Source organism: Podarcis cretensis (assembly GCF_951804945.1).
Source record: "Podarcis cretensis genome assembly, chromosome: 9".
Classification (NCBI taxonomy): domain Eukaryota; kingdom Metazoa; phylum Chordata; class Lepidosauria; order Squamata; family Lacertidae; genus Podarcis; species Podarcis cretensis.
In genome coordinates this window covers 51,729,675-51,743,628 of record NC_137178.1, presented here as the reverse complement: position 1 = coordinate 51,743,628, position 13,954 = coordinate 51,729,675, and the positions used below count along the sequence as shown (strand labels likewise).

At 41.0% G+C, this 13,954-nt stretch overlaps 1 protein-coding gene across 30 annotated transcripts in view; it reads right to left on the bottom strand.

The window, feature by feature from the left end:
* TENM3 (teneurin transmembrane protein 3) overlaps positions 1–13,954 on the bottom strand; it is a 1,288,912-nt gene that overhangs the window by 113,515 nt on the left and 1,161,443 nt on the right. For all 30 annotated transcript variants that reach the window (XM_079991304.1, XM_079991293.1, XM_079991322.1 and 27 more), the window contains one exon: positions 7,207–7,445. In XM_079991304.1, the coding sequence (XP_079847430.1) occupies positions 7,207–7,445 (239 nt within the window). The remainder of the gene's footprint in view (positions 1–7,206; positions 7,446–13,954) is intronic.

Sequence of the window (13,954 nt, the reverse complement as noted above, 5' to 3'; positions counted from 1 at the left end):
TTGGTGCCGTGTAAATGCAGCCCAGAATCTGTTACAGTGGTACCTCCAGTTATGAAGTTAATCCGTTCCGGAGGTCTGTTTGTAACAGGAAACCGCTCGTAACATGAGGCGCACTTTCTCTAATGGCACCTCCCACTGCTGCCGCACAACTTCCGCTTGCATCCCAGGGCAAATGTCGCAACAAGGGGCATCTATTTCTGGGTTAGCGGAGCACGTAACCCGTAGCATTCGTAGGGGGGACGGTATGTAACACAAGGTTCCACTGTGCTGTCAAAATTCTTTGTCAAGACTGATTACCTTTTATATGCTAAGCTGATATAGCAATGCTGCGACCAGGATATTAAGCTGGGCAGGGGGCTGGGGCACAGGAGTTAGTCATCCCTGCCCTAAAGTGTATGTTCACACACCCTGGTAAAAGGTAAAGGTAAAGGTACCCCTGCCTGTACGGGCCAGTCTTGACAGACTCTAGGGTTGTGCGCTCATCTCACTCTATAGGCCGGGAGCCAGTGCTGTCCGCAGACACTTCCGGGTCACGTGGCCAGCGTGACAAGCTGCATCTGGCGAGCCAGCGCAGCACATGGAACACCGTTTACCTTCCCGCTATTAAGCGATCCCTATTTATCTACTTGCACTTAGGGGTGCTTTCGAACTGCTAGGTTGGCAGGTGCTGGGACCGAACGATGGGAGCGCACCCCGCCGCGGGGATTCGAACCGCCGACCATGCAATCGGCAAGTCCTAGGCGCTGAGGTTTTACCCACAGCGCCACCCGTGGCCCATCACACATCCCGAGAAGGGTCTAAAAATAGTAAAGTGGCTCATAATAAGATTTTCCTTCTCCCAATTTTTTTCTCAGCCTGGGTTTTTTGTGCATTGAAGACGACATGCTCAGATGACAATTACTGCACATACTTGAGAAGATGTGGGGATTTTGCTTTTTATTTTGTTTTAGTTTATTTTTGGCATTTCACAGGCAAATGAAAGAACCCAGCCCAACAGTTTTCTGTCTCCTGCAGTATCAGCCCCTCATTACAACAACAGAGGAAACAGCAACAGATGGGGATTATGTCAAGGGTAAGGGAAGGGATGAAGGCATGGGACGCAGGTGGGCATGGGACGCAGGTGGGCATGGGACACAGGTGGGCATGGGACGCAGGTGGGCATGGGACGCAGGTGGGCATGGGACGCAGGTGGCGCTGTGGGTTAAAGCCTCAGCGCCTAGGGCTTGCCGATCGAAAGGTCGGCGGTTCGAATCCCTGCGGCGGGGTGCGCTCCCGCTGCTCGGTCCCAGTGCCTACCAACCTAGCAGTTCGAAAGCACCTCCGGGTGCAAGTAGATAAATAGGGACCGCTTACCAGCGGGAAGGTAAACGGCGTTTCCTTGTGCGGCTCTGGCTCGCCAGAGCAGCGATGTCACGCTGGCCACGTGACCCGGAAGTGTCTCCGGACAGCGCTGGCCCCTGGCCTCTTAAGTGAGATGGGCGCACAACCCCAGAGTCTGTCAAGACTGGCCCGTACGGGCAGGGGTACCTTTACCTTTACCTTTATTGTATATATTGTAGCTCCAATCCTAGAATAAGCAGGTGTCTAGAAGCATCCTGAACTGTTTTTTATACTATATCTTCGCGATAAGGAGCTTATTCTAAGAACATAAGTATCAGTATTATACACCTAAAAATGTATCTTTATGTCTACCTTTACAATAAATTTTAGGGACAGTAGGGAAGACCATAATTATTTACAAGAGGTACAGTCATAAAATACAAGTGGAGCAGAAATATAGTATTGGCATTCTGATGTTTCTAATACCAACTTCTACTAATGCCTCTAGTCTGCAGTTTTGAACTCTGTGATATATTTTTTCAACACCAGATAACTTTTTCTATTGATTTCTATGGTTTCCCCCCAGCACTAAAGAGACTTGCTATTCTGATAGAAAAATAATAGCAAACATTAATCTGTGTCATATTGGAAAAGATCTTACCTTTATTTAGCATTGACATATTTTATATTTAGAAATATATGATTTCTAAGTGCCAGATTCACCCAGAATTATAGTCATGACTCAGTCCCATTAAAACCAATGGAACAACTTAGCACAATTAACTTGTGCTGCAATCCCAACACCGCCTACCTGGGAGTAAGCCCCACTGAATTCAGTGTGGCTTACTTCTGAGTAGACATGGTTAGGATTCCACCTTTAGTCATGACTAACATTAACTGAATCAGGACCGTTACAAACATGTGCTCTTGGACTAAATGAAATGTAAATAAAAATAATGTTTTTAGCATTCAGTTTTAGTGTTTCCAGCACTCCAGTTTCCCTGGTTCCATTCCCCCCTGCCCTTTATATTCACCCTAGGGGCAATAATTTAAACTACTGCATTTCCTTTTATATATGTAATTCTATGTAACTTCAGAAAAACAGAGAACTGTTTCAAAAGTGGTATCTCTAGCACTTGTTCAGTTAGAAAACTATGATTGCTAAAGATAATAATTGGCTAATAAAACACTTTCCCTTTTTTTAAAAGGTGCGTCTGGAGTGGCCAACGGATTTGGCTATCAATCCAATGGATAACTCCATATATGTGTTAGATAACAACGTAGTTCTTCAGATTACTGAAAATCGGCAAGTCCGTATTGCTGCTGGGAGGCCAATGCATTGCCAAGTTCCTGGAGTGGAGTACACAGTGGGGAAACATGCTGTACAGACTACTTTAGAATCAGCCACAGCGATTGCTGTATCTTACAGTGGAGTGCTTTACATTACAGAAACTGATGAAAAAAAGATTAACAGAATAAGACAAGTCACAACTGATGGAGAGATCTCATTAGTTGCTGGAATACCCTCTGAGTGTGATTGCAAAAATGATGTTAACTGTGACTGCTACCAAAATGGTGATGGTTATGCTAAAGATGCCAAACTTAATGCCCCATCTTCTTTAGCTGCCTCACCTGATGGAACGTTACCAGCGGGAAGGTAACGTTACCAGCGGGAAGGTAACGTTACCAGCGGGAAGGTAAACGGCGTTTCCGTGTGCGGCTCTGGCTCTGGCTCTGGCCAGAGCAGCGATGTCACACTGGCCACGTGACCCGGAAGTGTCTCCGGACAGCGCTGGCCCCTGGCCTCTTAAGTGAGATGGGCGCACAACCCCAGAGTCTGTCAAGACTGGCCCGTACGGGCAGGGGTACCTTTACCTTTACCTAAGGGATGAAGGGAACTGTTTCTCACTTAAACTGCAGAGCGTGTGGCATAGGATTATTTAAGTCTGAAGATTTCTTTGGAAAATATTGGTCTGCTAAAAAAATAGTATTCAGTAGTATTTAAGTATGCTTCAAAGTATGTTATAGTTGCTTCCTTTTATTGCCTTTCACCTTTTCAATGAAGAAAAGTAGAAACATGTTCAACATTTTTAGGATACATTTTATTTGTTCTCATATATAAATTACACACCATTCCTAAGAGTTCAAACAACTTGTTACTCCCCCCCCCCCCAATCTTCCTTTCTGCTTTTCTCTACATTCTGGAGATTAGATTTTTGGCTTTGCTCAAACTACTTTTTGGTTTCCCATTCACTTTCCTATGTTTTCTCTTGCTTTCCTCTTTGTTGTTCTCCTGTCTCCTTGTTGTGACCTCCTGGCTTTTTCCTCTCTCTCATGTTGCGTCCCTTTGTTTCCCCGTTTCCTTTCTCTGAATCACTGCATCACCAAAGGCTTTGTTGTCATGGTACTGGAAGAATGACAAGACACACCAGTCCCTCACTGCATACCCTTGTGCCAGCTAGCCAAAACAGCTGCATAGCTGAAAGGTTGGAGAGATGAGGCTCCACTTTAGGAAGCTAGGTTTCCTTCTGCACTATTGCAGGACAACAAAAAAAGTCCTTTAAAAATGCATTTCCTTCACTTGAACAATTAAATAAATAAGGGACTTGGAATCCATGCCAAATTATATTCTATATCTATGCTAGACGGCATGACTGTATCAGTTCTACTACAAAGCCCATTTATGAATCATCTGTGAGAAAGTGCTTTGTGTGCCTCAATCAGAATTTGTCCCATTTACGACAACACAATACAGAATTTTAATAGGTTTTCCAACCTTTCATTATCAATATATATTAGCACATTTTTCAGTACAGGTTGCAACTTGTCTCAGTTGGGATAATGGTTTTGTGTAACATTAGAAACAGCTACAGACTGGCTCTTCAAAAGTGACTTCCTACTACAGCTAATATTTCTACAGCCAATAATTTCTCTTCTCACTACTTTGTTTAAAGCACGTTGTTATGAAGCAGGTAAATAAAATGGGAAACCATTTCAATTTCATATTAAGTAACTCATCGTGAATTATACTTGGATGGCCTATTAAGTGAGAATTTCATATTACATCTGAAGAGATGGGAAAGCTCCATATACAAGTGAATTTAATCCATTAACTGCTTTATGGACCCCAAAACCTTCAAAGTGTGTCCCTGAGTGCCAGGTTTTACATTTAGGTTGCTGAGTTAGCTGAAATATCAGTAATATCACCAGTACATAAAGAGCTCCCTGTTGAATACATAGAGAAGGCAATCCCTGTGAATTGTTTATTTCAGCAGGCAGATGAACTAGTTATTTGTGATGAAATGCAGCATAGCTATACCCATTCTCAACAGAATCAAATTATATAAAATGCTGTATGGCTCTCAGTTTGAGGAATTATATAGATATATTTTAAAAAATATTCTCAACACCTAAGTAGGTATATGGTACAAGTATGGGTATTCTAATACATGCTTCAGCACATTAATATCTCAAATCATTTTTCATCTGTGTGGAAGCACTGCAAGTCATTGTAATTGTGTCATTCTCTATTTAGCATTTTATTTCCTGATATCACAAGTCCTCATTCTTCATCGGTTCTGTCTCACTGGGCAACATCCATATTTGAATGGTGGCTTTGCATGTATCCTGGGGTTTGTTTTATCCTTTATGATGTCCCCCATTATATGGAATGATCCTTAAGTATTTTTCATGACAATTTGGTGTACCATGCAAGAAAATGTAAAAAAATCACAACAAAACCAGTAGCTGCTTTCTACCAGCCATGAATGGGCCTGTTTTCAAATAATAACATCAACTTACAATAATATACCCCAGCTTGATCACTGAAATCATCTGTGGGAGCATCATTAGTTGTTCTCTGAGTTGGCAAGGCTAATTTGACAGCAACAAGAAACCAAGCGGCCCAGTCCTGCTTGAATACTCTACCAATAGAGATTCAGCAGGCACCTTCTGTTTCAACCTTGATGCACCTCCTGAAAATTCTACAAGGCTTATGCAGAAAATTCCATTATAGTTAGCTAATTTCAACATTTTATAGGTTTTTTTTTCTTGTATAGCTTCATCCTTCCTCTCAAAGCAGCCCAGGATGACAAACATGAAAAAACAATAAAAACAATACAAAGATTTAATGTTATTTAGATGCACCACCACTACTGTACAGACAATTTTTAATGGCGGGTTTAATGTACTCAGCCTTAAATTTGCCACTGAAAAGTTGCCTTTAGAAAGCAGCAGCAGTGCAAACAGATGAGCCAATGGGAGTTACAAGATGGTGCTATCCTATGAGGGCTCCTCTAGGGTACAAACATCCAAAATGGCACTTTCCCCTTCTTCAAGGATGAGCAAGAGTATCATAAATGCAGGTAAAGGGCCATTAATGGGTTATCTGCCCACCAAGAGTCAACACTGTTTGCTTCAAAATTTAAGAAGTAGAAAAATAAGGTCAGTTCTGCAGCAGCATTTATTATCAACACTATAGTTGACAACTTTTAGACCCCTCTAGGTTAAAGAAAACCATTCATTAAGTTAACACAAAATCTAAAATTAATGGCTTGGTAAGGATAAAAATACATTTGATTTAACAGAGTTAAATTTGTAAAAAGGGCTATTAATTGCATGCTTATATTTTCATATACTTAATATTTTGGGTTGCAATCCAGCCTACACATGATTAAAATCATCATATGCTTGACGTCAGTGATACTTAAATCTGCATAACTGCTCAGGAATGCAGGCTTAGCTGTTCTAAATGTTTCAAGACATGTATATATGTAATTTGCTTTGACACTTTGCAGGGGCAGGGAAAGTGGGAGTGGAGTGGGCTATAAATCTAAATAAAAACATAAACTGATTAATGTAACTACACCATCCACCATCTATGGACTATGCTGCTTAAACACGGCCAATACATTGATCACAGAAAATCACAATGTATGCATCAAAGAGGACAAAGAAAATCCAGTGAGGACTCAAATAGCAATATACAGCCGAAACTGCCAACATAATTCCTATAAAACTCCTTTGGCTTTCCCGGACAACAGGAAGACTTGCAATCTTCTCAAGGCAGCCATATTCCATCAGCAGGGAAGGTGAAAATCTTACATTACTCAGCGGCCTATTTTTTTGCATTATTCACCATGGCTTCTGATTCAACAGGGATCCACTTCAAAGATTTTATTCAGCACAATGCTGTGGCATGGACTGAAACTTAACTAGTTTGTTTCAACATAGAGTCTACCAACATTTTAATTTCATGAGGGGTTTTAGCTTTGTATTAGTTTTTACAACTAAGTATGCATCATGGTTTTTTAAAAAAGTAAATAGTCCCATGGAAGCTTTAGAATACACACTGTCAATTGTTGAGTATTTTAGTAAAAGGAAATCATTATTCAGAACATGGAAACATAAAACAGTGAAATGCAAAATTATATATTATTAAATTGTAAATTTATCTGTTTCTCATTATGTACACATATTTTCACATATGTAAAAATACTTAAGCTTCTTCTCAGAAACAAATTTTCCCCTCGCCCCCACATGAGTTTGCTCAATTCTTAAACGCACTCCCCTTTTTAATAGAGAAATGATGGCTGAATTATGGCCTTATCCTTTCTAAAAAGGAAAGGTAGAGAATTTCTAAATTATAGTTCAGTTTTTTAAAATGACATTTCACTTGCCATTTTCAAGGGAAATGGTTACAAAACACAGGTATTTTCTATTTCATCTGAAGAACTTTTAATTAAATTGCTTTCATCGCCTCTACTGTTAACAGCACTTGTGGATAAAAAGACAGCTGTATATTATGCAGTTTGCCAGTGTCCATATATAACCAGAAACCAAGATACATAGATTTATAATGACAATAATCATAAAAAGCAAACTTACCTATAAAGTAAGATAGTAGTATTGCCAGTAGCACAGAGACCCCTACAGCACAGAGTGCTGTACATTTCCAGCTACAGTACTTTGAAGACTTTTTAAATTTAAAAGCACTTCTTGATAAGGTGTTCCTAGGTAGTGGCCGTGTCGGAGGTGAATAAACCGAGCCGGATGCCATTGTGTAACCCGGTGTCGCAGTACTGAACAGTGGTGTTGTCCCTGTTCCTGTTTTGAATAGGAAATGCCTGCAGAAAATAAGAAGTAAATACACATTAGTGTCTAGGATAGTTAATGGTACTTTTCTTCTTTCTCCATATTAGTTCATTTTGGGGGATAGAATCTTAACATTTATTTAGGTTTGAGCATTTTTATATACAATGGCCCTGACACAGAGATTCTGACTGGCAAAAGATGTAATCTTCTGGATGGGAAAGAGTTACTTTGATTCTGTCCTCTATTCCTATATTAGGGGACAGGTGCTGTTGACGCAGTCAGCGTGTCTCTCTTATTTACAGTGTGCAAGCTGGATGCAGATGGTAAACCTATAGAAATGTAATTGTGGCGCACAGATTACCCTTCTTGGATGTGGACACTATGGTACCACAAACAGTGTTAAGCAAACCTATTGCTCAGAAAAAAAATATTAACGGCTTATTTCTGTTGGCTACCAGAACTTTTACAAGTCCAGGAATACACAGCGTATATTAAAACTCATATTTTAAGCACCAAGATCCAAAGGCTCAGTTGAACATTTGTCCCTACACACTCAAGAGGAAATATTGTCTACTATAGAACAGCTCTCTCCCAATTTGTGATTCTTTGCATATTCTCACATATTTCTTAGGTAACAGCCTAAACAACTTCTTGATGACAATGAGACCAAGAAATGCCATTTGCCCAACATTACCCTAATTTTGTACAGGGGTGGGCAGGGGTGGGGAACGAAAAAATGTATTTGGGGGGTTTTTCTGGGTAAGGTAGTTGAGTTCTGGGTAAGGTACTTGAGTTAGGAGGAAAAAATGTTTTCAAATTATGTTTCTAGAGATGCATAAAGAGTATTATGTAGATTATATATGTGTGTGTGTGTGTGTGTGTGTGTGTGTGTGTGTGTGTGTCTCTCAAGGTAAACATGACAGATTTCTTAACATTTTTATAGCATATATATATAAAGGACAATGTCAGTGAAGAAAATGAATAAATTGTCAACTCTGTCACATACTCATGATATGAATAAGATAGTCTATATTTAACTGTGATCTATGTGGATCTGGCTCAGTATCTCCTGGAGTTAATTATAAATATTGTTTTAGAGGAGCTTACTCATGGTACATGTCCTTTGAAAATAAAAAGATAAAAGGACTGCCTTCCACCCTTAGGGCTGCCATACGTCTGGATTTTCCTGGACATTATCAGGATTTCAAAGGCGGAATTGACGTCTGTGGGGGATTCCGAAAGGCGGCACTTTGTCCTGGATCTTAGGCATGTCAATTGAAAAATCATGGTTTTTTGGCATTTTTGTAAATAAATTAAAAAAGCTCAACAACTTTTGGGGTGTCCTGGTTTTTACTTTGTGAAATATGGCAACTCTATCCAGCCTTCACAATTATCTGTTCAGAAACCAACCAACATCATCAACAAAAATGGCATTCCAAGGTATTGGTCTGTATCAAGACTACTGGATGGAGAGAGGAGGTTTAATCTGATGCAAAAAAAAAGCACCTGCATACCAACCAAACAACAAAAGAAGAAAGCTCCCATTACTCCCAATGATCCTGCAGCCACATTTTTCAGCATTGCAGTATGTGGGGGGGAAATCAAATCCCCCTCTCTGGGTTGTGTCCCAATCTGATCAGATCCCCCTTCCATTTACTTTTAAGTAAAAAGACTGCATAGAGCCAGGGCTGTCTTAAGCTTATACGACACTGGGGTGCAAAGATCTGCCCAGTGCCCACCCCAGGTTGCCCAGTCCCAGGTGCGCAGGAGGGCAGAGCCACCCGCCCGCCTCAGTGTCTCACTGGCTCGCTTGCCCTGAACTTGCAGCGCTGCCGCAGTGCTTCGACCAGCAGGTGGGCCTTTCCTGAGACTCAACTCTCGTGCCTCGAATTCTCGGCCTGGAGCCCCTGAGAGCCCGGTGCCTGGATGCCCCACACCCCTTGCGCCTATGGGTAAGATGGCCCTGCACAGATCTGTGAACAATAGCCCTTTATCAGAGGATTAAGGGCGGTTTACAATATGAAAACACAAAAATATATAACAATACTCCTCCCCGCTCCACACACACAAAGTTTAAAAGGCCATAGATTGTTTAATTAGCCAAAAGCCTGGGAAGAGAGGAATGTCTTTGCCAGGTGCCTAAAGATATGTTTTTTAAAAATCTTATTTCCTAATTTAAGCACTTTTGTGCTGCTTTTGGCTTCTTTGCTAAGGCAATCAATGAAGGGAGTTTTAAACCAGCTCCCACATAGAATACCATACATCTTCTGTTGTGTCCACATCAAGCACAAATGCAGTGAGGCAGCATGTCAAACCACGGCTTTCCGGAATGGGTAGATACTACACTTTACAAGCGTCACACAGGTTTTCTACAAACTCCTACACAGTCACCCTTACCAAGCGGGAGTGTTATATTATGGGAAAGTCTGAGACAGCACACAGTATGGCATGGAGTTTTAGTCTTAAACTCCTTGCCATCCTTCTGCTAAAAATGTAAGTGCCTTTACAGAGTTGTCATTTGAAGATCAGCTAGGAAATTTCAGGGGAGGGTGCAAAAAAAAAAAAAAAAAAGACAAACAGAAACCACCTTAACAAACAGAAATCTGCAATTAAAAATGTGTGCTACAATCCCTAGTAAAGGTAAAGGTAAAGGTACCCCTGCCCGTACGGGCCAGTCTTGACAGACTCTGGGGTTGTGCACCCATCTCACTTAAGAGGCCAGGGGCCAGCGCTGTCCGGAGACACTTCCGGGTCACGTGGCCAGCGTGACATCGCTGCTCTGGCGAGCCAGAGCCAGAGCCGCACACGGAAACGCCGTTTACCTTCCCGCTGGTAAGCGGTCCCTATTTATCTACTTGCACCCGGAGGTGCTTTCGAACTGCTAGGTTGGCAGGCGCTGGGACCGAGCAGCGGGAGCGCACCCCGCCGCAGGGATTCGAACCGCCGACCTTTCGATCGGCAAGCCCTAGGCGCTGAGGCTTTAACCCACAGCGCCACCTGCGTCCCATGCTACAATCCCTATTTGGATCTAAATTTTGAAAGAGAGAAACTGCCATAAAGTTTCGTTACTCATACTTAGGTAGCATGTTAATTGTGAATATCATATTGGTAATATTGTTTGTATGCAGCAAATTAATCTAGCAGCATTTTGAAAACCTTTTCTATTTAATGCCGCTACAAATATTAGCAACTAAACAAAATTATGAATCAAGAACTTGTAATTACTTTATACATGTAAACAATTATTCAATTACCTTTTTAAAGAGTTTTTTGTCTCAAGATATCATATTTAATGAAATATACAAAATCTGACTTATTTAGAAAAACAGAATACTTTTATGATGATGACTTTGCTGTGGTGTGAGCTTTCTGATATTAACAATAATCAAGTTTGAAATCTTTAAAGAATCGGATAACAGAAAGCTGGCTTATGGCCATGTTTGGATGTCACAGTTTAGTGTGCCATGAGCAAGACTGTGAGTCTTGAGCTCATGCAGTCTCCCATTCCTTCTTCTGGTGCGGTTGTGAAAAATCCAAATGTTTTTGCTACTTGGTTTCTAGCTTTCTTGTTTAGCTTCTGTTCCTGCAACTTGGTTTCAAGTTGGTTTGCTTGTACAAACTACAGTCAACGTTAACTACAATTTGTCTATTTGGACATAATGACAAGCTGCAGTTAATCAAAACCAGAAGTGAATGCTTCAAACTCCTCACAGGCATGCTGTGGGAGAAAAAGGGAGAGCACACGAGCCCAAGGCTTGCCTAGATTTGCTCATATAATACTAAAGCATCGTATAGCACAGGGGTGTGGCCCTTTAAGCCTCTCCACCTGGCCTTCAGGATTCTCCCCAGGCCAAATATCCTCTCCACAAGCCATGCCTCCTCACTGCCCTGCTTTACATGCTTCCTTAGGGAAACCCAGCCAGATGGGATGGATATAATAATAATAATAATAATAATAATAATAATAATTTGGCCTTACTGGAATTTGTTGTTGAGCTCTTGATAATGCCTTTCAGTTTGGCTAAATGGAAGTTAAAGACGGATGTGTCAGTTTGTGGAGAAACTAGTTTATTTGTATAAAGGTAACATTTACACTCATTGCCCCACCTACTTTTGCCTCTGGCCCCTTCAATTACTGGCATGTGGTCCTTAGGCTGAAAAGGCATACCCTCCAAAATTGTCACAGGACTCAAGGCTCTACTTCTAGAATGACATATTTTCCCTTTTCATAAATCTTGCTGGTACACACAAACACACACACACACACACATGCTAGAGTAGTTTAATTACACACACAGCATTATGCATTCTGTGTCTGTCTCTTTGAAAGCACAAAATCGAGAAAATTCACTACAAGCTTCTTAGTAGAGAACCAGAATGGAAAAACAAGTTATTGAGGTTTTTTAAAAAATGAACAGAATGAGAGAGTACAGAAGTAGGATAGTAAAATCAAATTAGCTGGAAACAACATCTTCTAAAGAACCAGGAACAGCTTGTAAATCCAGCCAAAGGCAGTATAACTCGGACCACCAACTGGAAACCTTACAAAATAAATATCACCCACATTAAATGAAAGCCACTTACCCATCAGTGCGAGGATAAGTTAGAAACCATTTCTTACATGATACGTTTGTGCTAAAAGTAGCCAAAAACAGAAATGTATTTTATGTATTGTGAAAAAGCCGCTGAAATCCTTACCCAGAAAATTCATTAAAAGAGAGATTTCAAAACACTATCTGATGCCGACTCTGAACTTCAGTGTAATATCCAAGTGTATCCAAGTTTCCCTTTACAACTTTATATAGCTTTCTGGACAAATGTAGTCAGAAAACCTTCTAGCCACTATTTGTTTTCTTTAAAATGTGAGAAAGTCAACCCCTAACAAGAAGGCTGGTGTTTCAGCTTAGCACAGGGGTAGTTTTCTGTTGGTCCACTGTCAGAATCTAGTCAGTCAGCTAGGTCCATTTAGCCCCAATCATTCTTGCCAGGCACTGGTAAGAGAAAAGGTAAATCACAGACTTTTTACCTAGGGAACCCAATCCCCAAGTGATTTGTTCAGAAAGTGGTATGATAATTGTGCCCACTTTGTGAATTGGCACTGCCCCTTATAGCTCTACAGACTTCTGTAATACAGTCATACCTTGGTTGTCGAACGCCCTGGAACTCGGAGGTTTTTGCTCCCAAACGCCACAAGCCCGGAAGTGATTGTTCTGGTTTGCGAACGTTCTTTTGGAACCTGAACATCTGACGGGGCTTCCACAGCTTCTGATTGGCTGCAGGACTGATCTGGTTTTCGAACGTTTTGGAAGTCGAACGGATTTCCGGAAAGGATTCTGTTCGACTTTCAAGGTACGACTGTTTTAGAAAAGAACCTTTCTTTCTTTCTTAAAAGGGAGCTTTTTGGAACAGATGTGGAGCCTCACATACTGATTTTGGCCAGCACAGCACAACTTTCCAAATGAAGCAATTGGGTAGTCATGCTACTCAAGTCAAAAAGTAGCACACAAGGCACCAACAGGAATATTCCCAATTCCAATGTGAAAAGAGAGGACAGAATTCCTGTTATCATGATGCCCATGGTTAGCCTTCACTTTGGTCCACAACCGTCTTGGCATCATTAACACCTTCAGTAGAGTCTCTTCAGGAAAAAGACTGCAAAGTTTTGACCTATCTTTAAGGAGTGTCATAACTCCACTGGCTCTTCCTGCTATATTTTGGAGCTTGGTGGGGCATCATTGGTGGGGCAGGGCAGGGCATTGGCGAAGTTGACATGTGTGCACTGGTGAAACCAATATAGCCCACACCACTTGACCTATCCAACAACACTGCTGCCAGGAGACTGGTGATGTGACAGTGCCCTCCCTCTTATTTCTAGATGGCAGGACCTCGTCTGCTGGGGATGATGACAATGTCACCAAGATTGCTCTTGAATCCATGCAGCTGGAGTAGGCATGTGAAGAAATATAGCTCTACAGACTTTTGTCTCATCACGTCTCCCCTTTTGTTGGACCCAAGCAGATGTTCCTGCGTCAAGCAGATTATGGAACAAACTAAAATCACTACTGTAAAAGAGAGAAGCAGGACCTTATCAGAAGTAACTCTCAGGTTACAGAATGGGCTATCGGATAAGGTTTGCATTAGAAAAATATACCTATTTTTGATTAGGTAAGAAATGCTTTGCAATACTTCTTATAAACATTGGCACAAGGTAACTCAAATGATCAGGATGAATGGCAAGGCATAGCTTTTATGCCAATATTTTGGAATTTCAATTTTGGTATTAAATTATTTATTCTGTAGATTAGATTTGCTATTATTTGGCATATTACCTTTGTCAACATTTTCTGGATTTTGAGATTCAATTGCTAATTTATTTGTGTAAGCCGTTTCAAACAATGGAAGGTGAGGGGTAGAATTATTATTTTTTTGTTTTGGACTCTAGAACAAGTGTCTGGAAGCTAAGGATGCTTATGGTAAAGTATGTAATTAAATGCATAGTTAAATAAAAAAAGGTAAAGGTACCCCTGCCTGTACGGGCCAG